Source organism: Phoca vitulina, unplaced genomic scaffold (genome assembly GCF_004348235.1).
Source record: "Phoca vitulina isolate PV1807 unplaced genomic scaffold, GSC_HSeal_1.0 scaffold15, whole genome shotgun sequence".
NCBI lineage: Eukaryota > Metazoa > Chordata > Mammalia > Carnivora > Phocidae > Phoca > Phoca vitulina.
In genome coordinates, this window is record NW_022589718.1 from 33,763,535 (window position 1) to 33,781,169 (window position 17,635).

Below are 17,635 nucleotides of genomic sequence, written 5' to 3' on the forward strand. Positions count from 1 at the left end.
GTTGATATGAGGTGACCAGTAAGAAATTCCCTACCATTTAAGAAAATTCTAATAGTATAACCAATCACTGCGAAGAATAAGCAGTCACTGCCGTCCCACTATATAATCTGGTTTATAACAATACACACCGAAGCCTCAATCCCTATGTGGTTTCTGTGCTCCTGGGTCACAAAGTGTCTTTTTAGTGTGTGTACAATGAATTTTTTCTAATTACTACTTCGCTGATCCGTTGATTTTCCTTTTCCTTCTCTTATTGTTGAACTTCTGATATAGTAATATTTTAATAGTATTATATTGAAGGTACGTAATATGGCTTCTTATCACTATGCTTTGTCACCTGCTAAGAAGCGTAGTTATAGGCTGTTCTTTTTTTTTTTTTTTAAGATTTTGTTTATTTATTTGAGAGAGAAAGAGGGAGAGAGCAGAGAGCAGGAACTGGGGGAAGGGCAGAGGGAGAGGAAGAAGCAGATTCCCTGCTGAGCGTGGAGCCCAACATGGGGCTCAATCCTAGGACCCTGCGATCATGACCTGAGCGGAAGTGAGACACTCTGCCGACTGAGCCACACAGGCGCCCTTATAGGCTGTTCTTTTTATACGATATTTACAATGATAAGTCCTTCCCCCACCTCCTAGTCCTGATTTGTATTCCCCCACCCATAGCCCACGGGCCCATCAGAAAAGCTATTCTGCTGCAAAGAATCATGCTCCTTCTGTGCCTTTCCTAACTCAGTCTTCCCTCCCCAGAATGTGGTGATTCCTTCACTGAGTCCCTGGGAGGGGCCCGCAGCTCCCCTGTGCTCTTGGAGTCCCGGTTCCTCCCAGACCCTCAAGTACCAGGGTCGGACAGCCACTCCGATCCCCAGCTGGGAGCCCAAACCGCGGGGTCTTAGCGCCACCTGCTGGCCATAGGGGGCGCATCCGGCGCGAACACCGACGTATCCCTGTTCATCCTGACGATGGTAGCGGAAAAGCCAAACCCCTCCCAAACACTGTTAGTCTTGGAAGGTACTCTATTTGTGGGGTATCTCTCTTTTTTAAAAAAAGATTTTATTTATTTATTTAACTGAGAGAGAGGGAGAGACAGAGAGAGTACAAGCTGGGGGAGCGGCAGAGGCGGAGGGAGAAGCAGGCTCCCCACTGAGCAGGGACCCTGAAATCATGACCTGAGCTGAAGGCAGACGCTTCACGGACTGGGCCACCCAGGTGCCCCTGAAATTTTATTTTAATAACCCCAGGCATATTTTTATTTAATAATAACAAAAATTAAATTTTTAAAAATGCCCTTCGTTTAGAGCATGATTCCTAGTCTGGTCACAGAAGGGAGGTAGAATAAAAACTAAGAATCCTTTCCATGAAGTCTTCAATTGATTCGGATAGTTTTCATGTCATTTTTTTCCTCACCCATGACAGTTGAGTATTCCACTATGATGTTAGTGTCTGATCGTATTATGAGCTTGGCATATACCTCAGCAGAGGTTTTATTCGGAGGGTTTCTGTGGAAGGAGGTGATCGGTCTGGAGGATGAAGAGGTGAGGAGCCTCTTGGAATGCTCACAGTGCCGAAGTCCCCTGATGGAAAATAGCATGCGGGTGGGGGTGGGGAGGGGAGGGACATTAAGAAGCCCTGTCCCAGCCACCAGGAGGAGGAAAATCGAGATCTGATCAGTCAGGATTGTGGGGAAATCCCTCGAGTCCCATCTCTGGGCTTCCACTGTCCCCTGGGCACTCACACCCACTCCCTCCCACACCCCTGCCTCGGGTTTGTGTAAACGACCCTGGCTAGGATGCAGAGGGGGCAGTGAGGTTCCTGCTGAACATTCACACCCCCCAGACGTGGACCCGTAGGTTGGGGTGATGGGGTGAGAGCACCGACCACAGGTACTAGCACAGTGAGTGGCTGCAGCGCATTTGGGAAACTGCACCACTCGAGTGTCTGAGGATACAGTTCACCACACAGATTCATCAAGAGCCCGTTAGGCTAAACTCAGTGGAGGTGCAGCTGAAGGCAGATGGTGCCCTGGCTGAGCAGAGAGGAGACTGGTGTACATCAGGATCAACTGAGGTCTTGTCTCAGGCTTCAATCCTCCTGCAGACAGGTGGGGTCAGGTCCCCAAATTTGAAACCAGGTGGGGTCAGGGACTGCTGAGACCCATGGAAGAGGGAGAAAGACTCATGTGCTTGTTTTGGCCCCAGGACTTAAGACACTGGTGTCTTCCACTTCCTTCTCTTGAGACATTCTTTTTGGGATCCCTCGGCCACAATATAAGAAGTCTGAGCACTCTGAGACCAGCACCAGGGAGAAACTGTGTGCAGGAGTCATGAGAGTGGCAGGACCATTGAAGTCTAGTCTCTCAGTCATCCCTCCCAAGGCACCAAGGACAAATGAGTGATGGTACCCAGGACTCCTGAAACCAGCCCAGATGTCACCTGAGTACCATTGACTCTCCCCAGTTCAGACCACATGGAGCATAGTCAGCCACGTGAAACTTTCTGTCCTTAGAAGTCTTCTTGGGGGCACCTGGGTGGCTCAGTTGTTAAGCATCTGCCTTCAGCTCAGGTCATGGTCCCAGGGTCCTGGGATCGAGCCCCATGTCATGCTCCCTGCTCCACGGGAAGTCTACTTCTCCCTCTCCCACTCCCCCTGCTTGTGTTCCCTCTCTCGCTGTGTCTCTTTCTGTCAAATAAATAAATAAAATCTTAAAAAAAAAAAGTATTCTTGGTAAGATGGGTTACTGAACACAGCCAACGTTCATAAAACACAAACACAGAGACAGGTGTTCAAATTATATCTGATTATTTGTGTCAAATAAGCATTTGTTCCATTGAAACTTTAGTATTAAATATGTCATATTAAAAGATATGGAAGATGACTTAACACCAAGCTCCTAGAGAAATGAATATATATTCACATAGATAGACTTGTGTGTGTGTGTGTGTCTGTATATATAATCTAGTTAGGACATTTCCATAAATTGTCATGAGAATTGTTTGCCAATGGGCGCCTGGGTGGCTCAGTTGGTTAAGCGACTGCCTTCGGCTCAGGTCATGATCCTGGAGTCCCTGGATCGAGTCCCGCATCGGGCTCTCTGCTCGGCAGGGAGCCTGCTTCTCCCTCTGACCCTCCGCCTTCTCATGTGCTCTCTCTCTCTCATTCTCTGTCTCAAATAAATAAATAAAATCTTTAAAAAAAAAAAAAGAATTGTTTGCCAATGATCATATCTTAGCAGTTGGAATGAGGGCAAGTGGCATGAGGAATTTTAATTTTGGCATTTTACACTCATTTCACTGTATGTTCCTGATAAGAGAGCATCTTCGTCCTACTTACCACCCGAAAGCAGGAATTAGGGAAGATCCATAGAGGAAATGAGGCCCCTGTAGGTCCATCTTCCCTGGGAAGGTGGGCCCCTGACTGCCAACCATGCTCTATCAGAGAAGCAGACGGAACACCAAGGGCTCTTGCTTCAAGCAAGACCCCAGAACCCTAGGTCCCTTGCTAAAGTGGCTCCATTCCTGGCTTGACAGGCCCATCTCACATTAACCAAGGGACTAAAAACATGACATAAGGTACAATTTGCACAAATATCTTTCCTACATTCTGTGACAAAACCTCAGGACTGGTACCCTTACCCATTATGTCTCTGTTTATATTGTTAACAGCCAGAAATCTGAGCCTCCATGGTCATTCATGGACGTGCAGACTCATCTCCACAAAGATACGTGGCCCTAATCTGCCCCACCTTCCATCCCCCCTGCCACCCAGCCTTCCTCTGTGCCTTGTCTCTTCCTGTGAGCAATTACTGAGGGCTTCTGTGTCAGAGACGTGACAATTACTGTCATTTTCCTTTTAAGTACTAGCAGAACTATATAATCTCAAGGATTTCCGGTCCCTGTTGCAGTAGTCAACAAATTATAATCTATTTAATGGATCCATTAAATAAAATGAAACTGGCCAACTAAACTTTGGCTAGGAAAGTTTAGTTGGCCAAACTAACTAGAATTTAAATAAAAACTTGAAACATAAAATCACATCCAATTATAAATTGACTTCAAATTCATTTGCAATTGCCAAAAAGTATGTATGTTTGGTAAGTCAGTGACCTTGATGGATGAATGTGGCAGTTTTCTATATTTGGGACATTGAATTGTGTCAAATTGATTGCGGTGAATTGTTTGTAGACAATGTATTGTGTTCAGTAGTTATGATGGAGGTGGCATTCTAGAGCCTGAGTGTAGATGTAACACACCGTTCTGTAGAATCAAGATATTATGGGGAACTTCATTTATTCTTACTCCCAAATTCATAATGCGCAGAAACTAGAAGCAAATAATAAAAAGCTATCGGTGTATGTGATTTCACTGGCCTAAAGGACTCTTTTCCTAACACCTTTGGAATTCAAGGAAGCTTATTTTGGTTGCATTAAAATCTCCTTCAGCATCATTTAGTGATACTTTTTTTCTGGTACCAATTTTTTCCCAGAAAACTGGTTTCTACCATGTTAGTATATATTATCAGTACAGGAAGATGCAGCTCTGGGCTCTGTTTGCACTGTACTTAGTGCTTGAATCTGGGGATACAAACTGGACCTTTCTATACTTTTGTTTCTTCACCTAAGAAGGAAGGAAAAGGATGAGATCACTGGCCTTAAACTTATTTTAAAAAGAGACTGTGCTCTTTAAAGAAGTGAATACCAATATTCAAAACTCACAAAGGCAGAGGCTCTGGGTTTGGAGGCGAGCCTATGCCCTGAACCTGCAGCGACCACATCTACCTACCTCTGGTTGGCCACCCATTGGAAGATGTTCTCTTTCTGCAGCCATGTTTTGTCACTTTTGAAACTGTATCTTTTGGGATCCCTGGGTGGCTCAGTTGGTTAAGCGTCTGCCTTCGGCTTAGGTCATGATCCCAGGATCCTGGGATCGAGTCCCACATCAGGCTCCCTGCTCGGCAGGGATCCTGCTTCTCCTTCTGCCTCTGCCACTCTCCCTGCTTGTGCTAGTTCTCGCTCTCTCTCTCAATCTGACAAATAAATAAATAAAATCTTTAAAAAAAACCTGTCTTTTTTTAAAGATTGATTTATTTATTTTAGAGAGAGGAGGCAGGGGCAGAAGGAGAGGGAGAGAGAATCTGGAGCAGACTCCCTGCTGAGTGCAGAGCCTGTTGGAAGGTTTGATTTCAAGACCTTGAGATCATGACTTGAACCGAAACCAAGAGTCGAGCACTCAACCGACCGCACCACCCAGGCACCCCTAAACTGTATCTTTATGTACACACGGTGATTACGTACATACAAAGTGGGTCACAGACATGTTTATCCATATGTTATCTAAAATCATCCTAAACTGATCAAATATGGTAAGACTGCTTGGCAAAGTTAGCAAAAAATCATCAATGCTTGTTTTTTAAAAATTCTATATATTTTTTCTAGTTGCCTTTTCTGATTCCAGTTTGCCATCAGTAATTGTTTAAATAACTGAGATACCTTCATGCTAAACTTAAATTTTTAGTTCTTGCCTCTGCGATAATGAAATAATAGGTAACATTTTCAAGGTGTAGAGTGACATGCGGTATCTCTAAAAGTCACACCTCACTAGAAGGTTATTTGCCATTAAAAATCCATTTTATTTTATTTTTTCATTTTATTATGTTATGTTAGTCACCATACATTACATCATTAGTTTTTGATGTAGTGTTCCACGATTCATTGTTTTCGCATAACACCCAGTGCTCCATGCTAATACCCATCACCGGGCTAACCCATCCCCCCACTCCCCTCCCCTCTAAAACCCTGTTTGTTTCCCAGAGTCCATAGTCTCTCATGGTTTGTCTCCCTTTCTGATTTCCCCCCCTTCATTTTTCCCTTCCTTCTCGTAATGTCCTCCATGCTATTCCTTATGTTCCACAAATAAGTGAAACCATATAACTGACTTTCTCTGCTTGACTTCTTTCACTTAGCATAATCTCCTCCAGTCCCATCCATGTTGCTGCAAATGGTGGGTATTCATCCTTTCTGATAGCTGAGTAACATTACATTGTATATATGAACCACATCTTTATCCATTTGTCTGTGGAAGGGCATCTTGGCTCCTTCCACAGTTTGGCTATTGCGGACATGGCTGCCATGAACATACCCCCAAGACAAATAATCAAGTCAAAAAATGGGCAGAAGACATGAACAGACACTTCTCTGAAGAAGACATACAAATGGCTAACAGACACATGAAAAAATGTTCATCATCATTAGCCACCAAAGAAATTCAAATCAAAACCACATTGAGATACCACCTTACACCAGTTAGAACAGCAAAAATTGACAAAGCAAGAAAAATGTTGGAGAGGTTGTGGAGAAAGGGGAACCCTCTTACACTGTTGGTGGGAATGTTAAGTTGCTGCAGCCACTTTGGAGAACAGTGTGGAGGTTCCTCAAAAAGTTAAAAATAGAGCTACCCTATGACCGAGCAATTGCATTACTGGGTATTTAACACAAAGATACAGATGTAGTGAAAGGAAGGGGCACATAAAAATCCATTTTAAGCTACACTTTATTTTTTTTTTATTTTTTATTTTTTTATTTTTTAGATTTTATTTATTTATTTGCTAGAGAGAGCATAGGCGAGAGAGTGAGCGAGAGTGCAAGCAGGGGGAGCTGCAGGCAGAGGGAGAAGCAGGCTCCCTGCTAAGGAAGGAGCCCGATGCGGGACTCGATCCCAGGACCCTGGGACCATGACCTGAGCTGAAGGCAGCCGCTTAACCGACTGAGCCACCCAGGCGCCCTCAAGCTACACTTTAAAAGATTCTCTTTTATTCAAATAGTAACAGAATGTCTTGAAGATTTGTATAACTTGGAGAACTGAAGAATGAATCTAAAGAGGGTTAAAAATTAGAAGAACAGATAAATTGGATTACAGATTTTTCTGTTTCCAGTAATTTCCCATAGAGTTTTTAAAATGTACTTTAAACATAAATGTAATAAAAATATTTGGTTATTCATAGGGATCTTGGGTTATCACTTATTAAAACCCAGGAGTATGCAAAGAAGTTAGTTTATAATTATCTTCACTTTTTCTTGATATTTATTTGGACTCCACCATTTACCCCTTGTTTAATCAATGCACACAATCATTTGGTCTGAAAGTCCCCATGTTAGTAATGTGGACATTATGACGAATGCCTGAGTCCAGAAATGCCTACTCCAGTGTAGCATGGCACAGACCTGACACTCACAGGAAAAGGATTTCTTGGCTGAAGCCATAATGATGTGGGTGAGAGAAAAGGGAGAGCAGAGACCTAAGTGTGGAAACTAGAAACAGAATGGGGAGACCATAAGATCTCTCCCCCAACAGTGTGGCAGATCTCCAGTTACTGAGAGACTATAATTTAGTAGAGAAATTACTGAAAAAATTCAGAAGTTCCTTATTTCAGGAAGCCTGAACAAAACCAACAAAACAAAATATTAACATTTTAAACATCAAAAACATTTAGAAATTGCTAAAATAATTTGATAATAAATTTTCTAAAATCACTTAAAACTGCCGCTTACCAGGATGGACTTTTATTCAACCCAGCTCCCAAGTAGAAGGGGAGGCAGCCAGGGAAAGAGCTTGGCCCGCCTCTGGAAGCCCATGTAGGGGAGAAAAGTCACGGGTGAGTCTGCTTCAGAGCTTGGCTATTTGTTCACACACATGTGAATCTGGAGACACTGTGCCCTGGTCTGTGGGTCTTCCTGGTGCTCTGACAATTGTTAGCGTCATCACAGTGCGCACAGTGCGGCCAGATCCGGTTTATGTCCGGAGACTCTCTAGCCCTGTCTCCAACCCCTGCCACGACCAAATTCTGTAAAGCATTCTAAAAACTTGTTTCCACTTTTTGAAACATTTTTATTGAAATTTAAACACTTTATGTATTTTTAAATTTTTTATTATGTTAAATTAGCCAACATGTAATACATCATTAGTTTTTGATGTAGTGTTCAACGATTCATTAGTTGTGTACAACACCCAGTGCTCATCACATCACGTGCCTCCTTAATACTCATCACTCTGTTACCCCATCCCCCCACCCCCCTCCCCTCTGCAACCCTCAGTGTGTTTCCTGGAGTCCAGAGTCTCTCCTGGTTTGTCTCCCTCTCTGATTTCTTCCCATTTAGTTTTCCCTCCCTTCCCCTGTGGTCCTCCGAGCTATTCCTTATGTTCCACATATGAGTGAGACCATATGATGATTGACTTTCTCTGCTTGACTTATTTCACTTAGCATAATCCCCTCCAGCTCCATCCATGTGATATATTTTCACAACCTGAATCCACTGCAACTGGAAATCAGATTAGCAGACATGACCAGCACCTGCCACTCAACCCCCGTGCACCCCGTCGGTCTGTATCACCCCAAAGCTAGCCCTTTCCACACTTCCGACAGCATGGATTCACGTTGGCCTTTAAATCTGGAATTTACAGATTATGTGCCCTTTTGTGTCTGGCTTCACATTATGTCTGTTAAATTTGTTCTAATCACTGGTCGATTTGTAGATCATGAATTCACACTGCTGCTTAATAACTCCATTTGGTGACTACTCAACACTTGCATACCCATCTTTTGTTAACAGGCATGATGTAAATATTGTAGCGAGCATTCTTGCACGTGTCTTTTGGAGACCATATGGAAGAATTTTTGTTGGAACTGAACCAGGAATAGAGATGCTAAATCACAGGACACGCTTACATTGATCTTTAAACTTCCCAATCACTTGCCCACACTTGCCCACACTGTCCCACGGCACACACTCTGTCTCTGATGATAGCTCCAACACTTACACCAAACACTGCGCTACCAAATTTAACTATGTTAATTTAACTATTTAACTATGTTACTGGAATTAACAGGAGACACAGCACCTCCCAGTTGTGTGGAGACGGACATAAACCATGACTTCTTTGCTGGGCTGTGAGTCAGGGCTGCTGTAGTGGAATCTCTGACCTTGACCGTGGGTGCCCCACCACTATGTCCTTCACAAATTATAGGCATCCTCCATCCGTTTGTCCTTCGGTTTGTAAATTAGTCTTTTCTCTTTTTTAAAAAAATACCTGTGGTAAAATATGTGTAACAGAACTTACCATTCTAATCATTAAGTGTCTAATTCAGTGGCATTAACTACATTCACATTGTTGGGCAACCGTCACCACTATCCAATGCCAGAACTTCTTCCTCACCCCAAACTCCCTGCCACCTTCCCCCAGCCTCTGGTAACCTCTGTTCTACTTTGTGTCTATGAATATGACTACTGCAGGTACCTCATGTAATCATACAGTATTTGTCCTTCTGTGGTTGGTTGATTTCCCTTAGTAAAATGTTTTCAAGGTTTACCCATGTTGTAACATACGTCAGAATTTCATTTCTTTTTAAGGCTGCATACTATTCCACTGCATGTATATACCACATTTTGCTTATCCATTCATGTGTTTGATGGACATTTGGATTGTTTCTACTTTTTGACTGCAAATAATGTTGCTATGAACATTGCTGTGTAAGTATCTGACTCCCTGCTTTCAATTATTTGGGGTATATACCTGGGAATGGAATTGTTGGCTCATATGGTAATTCTACATTTAACCTTTCAAGGAACTGCCAAAGTGCTTTCCACTGGGCAAATTTTATACCATTTCCATCCCTGTGGGCAGTGCACAAGGATTCTGGTTTCCCCATATCCTCACCAACATTTATTATTTTTTTAAAATAAAAGCCATCCTAATGGCTGCCAAGTCATATCTCATGGCCGTTTTAATTTGCATGTCCCTCATGACTAGTGATGTGCATTTTTTCATGTTATTGGCTGTTTGTAGATCTTCTTTGGAGAAATGTTCAAGTCCTTTGCCCAATTTTTAATTGGGTCATTTGTTTCCATCTGTTACTTTTTAAATTTGAGAAATACACCACAGTGACTTTTATGTGGGGATTTAAAAAATGTATCTCTAATGGTGTCCTTTCCCTGTGTCTGAACCTCACAGTGCCTCTGGGGTGAAGTCCACATCTCCAAGCAGGGGCTTGGCGGGGGAAGGGGTTCCTTCTGCAGCCTCCTACCTGGCCACTTTGCCTCACACTCGATACTGCAGGCCCCCCTCCTCACAGACACCATGCCTGTGTCCATGCTCCTTTTGCAGAGATCTCCTTCCCTTCTTCTCTTCCTTCTCCTTGCTCATCTTCAACTAAATTCTAATCATGCCTTAAGATTCCGCTCAGGACCATTTCTTCAAATCACCCTTTCAAACCCTTCAAGCCGAGCTCTGGTCATCCTCCTGCCTTTACCACACGTGGTGGATGTCTCTGCCATCCGCCTCCTGATGATAGGTACCTGTGTCTCCCGCACGGGGCAGCTCACGTACCGCGAGGAAGTGTGGGCCTTGTCACCTGCATACAGCAATACCGTGCACAGAAAAGGAGCTCAGCATCTGCCTAACAGAACTGAACTCTTGATTTACATGACCTGCTGTCAGAAAGGCTTTCCATTTTGTCCAGCAGTAATGCATGACAGTACCTGTCTCACTGTGCCCTCGCCTGCACTGGGAATGACAGTATTTGTGGCCAGGCCTGGGGGCGGCGTCAGGACAGTGGCAGCAGGGCCACGGGTGATGCTTGGTCAAAGTGGGACTTGGGAATCAGGGGTGGGGCACAGGGCGGAGGAAGATGCTTTGCTATCGGTGGGGCTCCGAACAGTGGCAGCTCCGGCACTATACGTGGTGAGTCCTGAGGAATGGGGTGTGGCAGCAACTAGAGCCCCTGGGGGCAGGTCTCACGGCAGCTGGGGTCAGCTGTGATGAAGACCGTGGGAGAGTTCAGTAGCAAAGGCGACAAATGTCCCCAGTGCTAAGGCTTGTTCTCCTTCCCTTTTCCACGCGGGGTGGAACTCCTGTGGCAGACCCCCCCTGCTGCTGAGCTGGTCTGGACTGGGGAAAGGGGCTACACTGCTAGAACGCTTCCTGAACTCCTCACGCGGCCATCCTTGGGTTCTGAGCTCTGCAAGGCTTTTGCTGCTTCTTTGTCACAGTCCACAGCTTTCTCAGAGCTGCTTTTGCCAGTTTGTAGTTATTTGTGTTTTTTGTGGGAGAAATGGGCACTGGGACCTCCTAGCCCTCCATCTTGCAGATGTCACCCCTCAATTTTTTCTTTCTAGAGTTATTTTTTGTCATACTTAGAGAAGGGCATGGTCATACAAATTTAAATCTAGTCGTTTCACCTCCAGAAGAAAAACATAGAAGAATTTCAAAGGAAAACATTTTCCCGATCTTGCCATGAATCATATTAAAAGCTTTTAGAGGCAGGTGCTTATGTAACAGCGTTTGTGAAACAGTCTCTCTCCCAGAGCCCATCACTTGTATGAGGGATCTGGTTTCTAGGTTTCTGCATGTTACTGGGGAACTGTCCACAGGAAATGGAAACCACCCTTAGAGTTGTCACTGCTTTAAACATCTCCGTAAAATGTGATTAGTTCACCAAAAAAGGGCCAAGCAGACTGACTAGTTTCAGGGTTGTGGCCACCTTCGGAGCCCTGAGAGGTGCTCGTCCCCTCCTCCCAGCAGCCCACCCCATCTCCCCTTAACACCGCAGCTAAGGCTGCGAGAGGACAGGCAGTGGGGCTCCCTCGAAGGCACCAGCTGATCTGTGAACTCAACAATGACAGGTTAAGAATATTTATCTCACAGACTGCATTCTTATTGTACTTTCACTACTGTGCATCTGTGACCATCTCTGTCACTAGCTCTGTCCTCAGATGACACACAGGAACCAACTTTTTACTGTCCCATTACCTCACACTACAGTTGCACATGGACAAAACCTCCCCACTACAGTTGCACATGGAGAAAATCCTTTGAGGATTTCCTCTGCAAGACATGTCTAAGACCTGGACATTCTTAAAATTTAAACGTATGAGATGTTGAATGACATGCAGAATGGTCTCCAAAACTGGTTCTGGTGTTCCCGACTGAGAAAAAGCCGTTGGAGTACATGAGTTTCCCTTACCCACCGCTCAACGGCCCTCCTTATCACTGTACTCAGCCCAGTCCTAGTTTGAGTATGTCAGCCCGAACTATGGCAAGGAAAACAATCACCCAGTTTCTAGTCTTTTCCATGGAGGAAAGCAATCTCTGGGTGATTAATATCAACACTACATTCATTTAAAATGCAAAGGCATCCCTTACTCTGCTTATTAGTAGTTCCTGAAGATAAATTACACAGCTGTTCTTTGGGGAAAACTGTAGCCCAGAGAAAGGTCACCATCTGGTTATTCATGACTACATGTGTATGGAAGAGTTCTGAAAAGCATCGCTGGATTAAACAAGAACTGTTAGTTAATCCCTACCAATTTGCATTGCATTTACTGATGAGACTATTCTTAGGGATTTTCACATTTTAAAAACTGTTTTAATTAAAATATTAGAAATCAAATGTGACTGAGGTGAAACAAAATTACATTTCTTCCTGCAGCACCCAGGCAGTGGGAACCCTCAGATTTCAGAACAGCAGGGTTCAATGATAGGCTGACCACAATCATGTCTGAAATTCAAAAGAAAATCCAATGAGAAGATTTTGATAGAATTAAACTATGACAAAACATTTAATATTAAAATGGTAGGGTGAATTTGAATAATAAATATAATAACTGCAATACTGATGATATAATAATTACTGAAAACATTATAATGAAATATTCTAATGGTAAACATATAAGTATCAATTTCAATAACACAATATAATCTGTGCTTATACTATTACTACTGAATTATTCAGTAATTACTAAAAATAATTGTACTCTATTAATACAAAATTATGAAGTCCTATTTATATATTCTACATTACTAATTTACATTACTTTGATATAACACATAATGCCAATAAAACTTTAATATTAGAATGTTTTCTAAGTTTCTCAGAAATATTTATATAGAAGTTATGTGAGGTATTGTTTGGCCAACAAAGAAAGTGATGTTTTTTAAAGTGTTGGCATTTTCTGGTTCACTTTTTTTTAAGTGTTTGTTTAGAGCAGTTTTAAGTTCACAACAAAGTTGATGGGAAGGTACAGAGATTTCCCATCCACTGCCTGCCTGTGCACATGCACGCCCTCCCCCACTACCAGTATCCCTCTCCAGAGGGGTAGGTGTACCTACACTGACTGACACATCATCATCACCCAAAGCCCACAGCTTACCTCGAGGTTCACTCTTGCTGTTGTACATTCTGTGGGTTTGGACAAATATTTAATGACATAAATCCATCATTACAACATCATTCAGAATATTTTAACTGCCCTAAAAATCCTCTGTGCTGATTAACTTTTTAAAAACTGTGTATTTTCAAAAGAATGGAATAGCTGGAAGTTATAATGTCCTTTCATTTTCCACATAATAAAATCATTATTATTCACTTTATATTTATGAAGACTTCCTGATATTGGTTAATGTTCTCACTTGAAATGTTAAGTGGTTCACACCATGGCATACTGTAAATATACCATTTTCTGGTAAAGAGTACTTTATTTGAATATTCAAGTTACTTACTATCCACTAGATTATTTTAATCAACATTTAGCCTATGCCGTAAAAACGTGTTTATACTACTGATTTCAAATTTCATAATAATTGCAATTATTCAATTTTAATTGTTTTTGGAAAAGCTTCCCTAAACATTCACAGTTCTATAGTGAAATGTGGCCAGGCAACAGACCCTAAGATAGAGTTTAAAATAGAATTATTTTATTCTTTATGACTGGAACATAACAATCCACATATTATTACGTGAATCAACAATAGACATCACACATTAATTAAGAGATATATTTGTATTTTCCCACTACCCTAGGTTCTCTAAAAAACAAGATTTAACAGATTTCTAAAATCAACCTTTAATATATATCTAAAATACAATAATTCCTACTTAATAGTGACAATAACAAAATATCATCACGTTCCTGTATTATGCTACAGGGATCATTAAATAGAATTTAGTAATTACTCATATCTTCCCTTGTTATTCTCCCGAATTAAAAAGCTAGAAAAGTTTAGCAAACAGAAAGAAGGTTTGTCTAATTAAAGGAGAAAATTACCATTGATCCCCACCCAAAGCAGGAGAAAAAGTACCTTCATGAAGATAAATGTAGACCTTTGATACAACTTTTCTCTAGGAGATTCAGCCCACCGAGCTCAGAGAAGAGCGATCTCCGAGTCAGTTTAGCATCCCAAGTATGTGTCATGAACGTGCCCCCAAACACTTGTTCATGGGCCCTCCCCAGTCAGGGCCAAGGTGCAGTGTCATTTAATTGTGCCACATTGTATAGTTTACACATCAATTTTCAGAATAAAAGCCAAGGTTTTCAGTAAAATTTAAATATAAAAACATTTAAAATTAAAAAAATAAAAATTTCAACTACTTTTTACTGTCATGAATGTTCCATACAAAATGATTTTCATGGAAGAAATCTTTACTTTTTATCAGTTCACTTACTATTTGGCATATTCTCAAATGTGACATAGGGGAGTCACTGTGACACATGAGTGTGGATCACTGCTCAGTCTTTCTACCTCTCACCCTCTCCAAGTCAGCATCTGGCAGTGAGGGAGTCTCAACACTTACCAGCCTTAAATCCTAGAGGGCTGGCATTTTAAGCAGTTTCTGGGATGGAGCTGGGTGCAAAGAGAGTGGGTAGAGTAGAGCTGGAGGGTAGGGGGCAAGCTGACACCTGTTCTTGATGCAAGGGAAGGTGAGGGACCAACTTCAGGAGACATTGGGGAAGGATAATCCACTGGCTGCTTGGACACCGGCTTGTCCCTTTGCTGAAGGTCACTGTGACCCCAAGCCCAGCTCCCTTCCTCCTACTGTCAGGCTCACATGGCTCCATTATTTTCTGTCAGGTTTTTATTCCACTTCTGTTTTTATAGACCTAGAGTACAGAACAAATACCCTGAATGCTCCAGCTCACCTCTGCCCCTACTTCTCTTTAAATTGTATGAGGAAGATAAAAGCAAACCATGTCATCCATAAACTGGTCTGGTATCGTCTGCTAGGTCTTGGTGTGCTCCTGGTGAACATAACCAATTGCACAGAACATCGACATCATTTAAGGCCATTATATGACCATGATGGATCAGGAGAAAGACAAATCCACCCAGTTATCATGTTCAAAATATGAACATCATCCAAGCCACAAAATACCAACCACACCCCTCTTCCAGCCTATATAAGGCTGTTTCTTTACAAATCAGAGCTGTAGTCTTATTCTATTCATACCTCCACAGAGAGATTTCGTAAGACACCAATTAAACAATTATCCCTGCTTTCTGACAGCAAATAATCTAGATCAAATCACTGCTTCTTTTACTCACTCCCAAAATCAACGAACACAAGTGAAAATAAGGTCCTTCTAACACCTTCTTAATATTCTAAAGTTCCATTTTGAAGCTTGTCTCTAGATGAAAAGAGTAATGAATCAATTTTTTCTTCAATTGCAGGCGTGTTCCCGATAGTCTTTAGTGAGAGATCCCTAACAATATGAACATATGCATGTATATAAAGGTGTAGATATTTTTACAAACCTGAACCTGTGTTCTCAAAGTTCAAACACAATTCCACAAGATCAATATGCTGAACTGGAAGTCCCAGTGAGGACTGGTACATAGACTCCCAGCTGTTGTGGAGCCCAGAGACACTGGTGGTTGTGGACGTGTGTGTGAGCAAGAGTGCAAACACATGCAACAGGGAAGAGAAGCTGCATCACTAGCTGGAGCCCTGGAGTGACAGGAACAAAGGTGTTTGTGGTTGTGTCTGGCCCTCAGATCCCCATCCACCGAGGCACAACTCAGTGAGGCAGATGCTAAGGCATCACAGTGTCGGTGGACAGAGACGAAACTGGACTCTTCTGGGGGCTGTGGCTCCTGCTCACGGTCTCCCCTCCCCATCCTCAGTCCTCTGTTACATCTTCTGCCTAATCTCAAGTCAGGGGCGATTCCAACTGCACCCACGGAGTTGGGGATGGGGTTCTAAGAGAGCCAAGAAAGGGAACCTCGAAGCAGATGCCTGTGGTTGAGGTGACAGACGGATCAGTGAGTCACATTTCTATTGAACTGTTAAGACTCTGCTTGCATCCATATCATATTTCTGCAGACTTAGACGTGCACCTTCCACAAGAAAGCAGCTAAAAGCTGTGTCGTGACTACTTCTACATTTGGTAGCCAATCACATAAAAGATGCCAATGTTTTAAACATCTTCCACCCAAATTCCACACATAATGAAATTATGACCTTCCTCTCTGGTGCCGTGTGCCCCTCTGGCCAACAACTAAAGGAAACAGGCCAAGGAAAGGAATTCAGGGTTGCCTCCTATTTGACTCATTTCTCATATTTGTGAGGAGGAGCATCTAGAGAAAAGTCAGAAATGATTTCAAGGAAGAGAGAAGTAACTCTTTAGGGATCCCCTGAAATACACTCCTATAATTAGGAGGGCAGGGCTGGATGCAGAGGGGCCAAGACTGCTGCCTTGAGGTTCCTGGGCCCCAAATCCAGGGGTAAGCTGAGGGCTCCACGCTTCTGTCTGCAGCCACAGGGACATTCTGTATCCCGTGGAGCTCTCCCAGCTCCGAGTTTATTTCTCCTTCCATCATAGGGCACATGTCACCTCAGGATTCCGGTTCTTTAGCTGGTGTCATCTTTTTCAATTGAGATACAATTCACATTCCATAAAATTCACTTTTTTGGTGAAAAAATTCATGTTTTTTTAGTATATTCACAAGCCTCTGTTAGCATCATCACTAATTACAGAACATTTTTATCATCCCCCAAGAAACCCTGTGCCCATTAGTAGTCATTCGCTATTCCCCCCTCCTCCCAGTCCCTGGCAACCACTCCGTCTCTGTGGACCTGCCTATCTGGACATTACATGGTATGTATCTTCTGTGTCTGGCATCTTTCACTTAATATAATGCTTTCAAGCCTCATCAGTATAGGAGAACATACCCAGCATTTCACTTTTTTAAAAATTTTATTTATTTGAGAGATAGCGAGAGAGCACAAGCAGGGGGAACGGCAGGCAGAGGGAGAGGGAGAGGGAGAAGCAGGCCCCCTGAAGAGCAGGAAGCCCGACCCTGGGGCTCAATCCCGGGACCCTGGGATCATGACCCAAGCTAAAGGCAGTCGCTTAACCAACCGAGCCACCCAGGCGCCCCTCAGCATTTCATTCTTGTTTTAATAGCTGAATTAACATTCCAATGTACGAATATGACACATTTTGCTGATTCATTCATCAATTTATGGACATTTAGGTTGTTTCCACTTTTTGGTTCTATGAAACTGTTAAGAAGACTCACATATACATTTTTCTGTGAATGTGTGTTCTCAATTATGGATATGTCAGCAGAAACTGAATTGCTGAGTATATGGCAACTATCTTTTTGAGAGACTGCCAGTCTGCTTTCCATATCAGCTGCAGCATTTTACATTCCTACCTGGAGTGCATGAGAGTTCTGGTTTTTCCATGTCCTCTCACTTGCTCACCATCTGTCTTGTATCAGCCATCCCACCGGCAGCACGGAGGTATCTCATTATAGTTCTGATTTGCATTTCCCAAATAATGATGCTGAGCATCTTTTTGTATTCTTACTGG

At 42.8% G+C, this 17,635-nt stretch overlaps 1 protein-coding gene across 1 annotated transcript in view; it reads left to right on the top strand.

Moving 5' to 3' along the window:
• The first annotated feature begins 956 nt into the window (after window positions 1-956).
• LOC116637737 (zinc finger protein OZF-like) overlaps window positions 957-17,635 on the top strand; it is a 57,386-nt gene continuing 40,707 nt past the window's right edge. Inside the window, exons 1-2 of the mRNA XM_032413235.1 lie at window positions 957-1,005; window positions 1,411-1,529. Of these exons, the coding sequence (XP_032269126.1) occupies window positions 957-1,005; window positions 1,411-1,529 (168 nt within the window). The remainder of the gene's footprint in view (window positions 1,006-1,410; window positions 1,530-17,635) is intronic.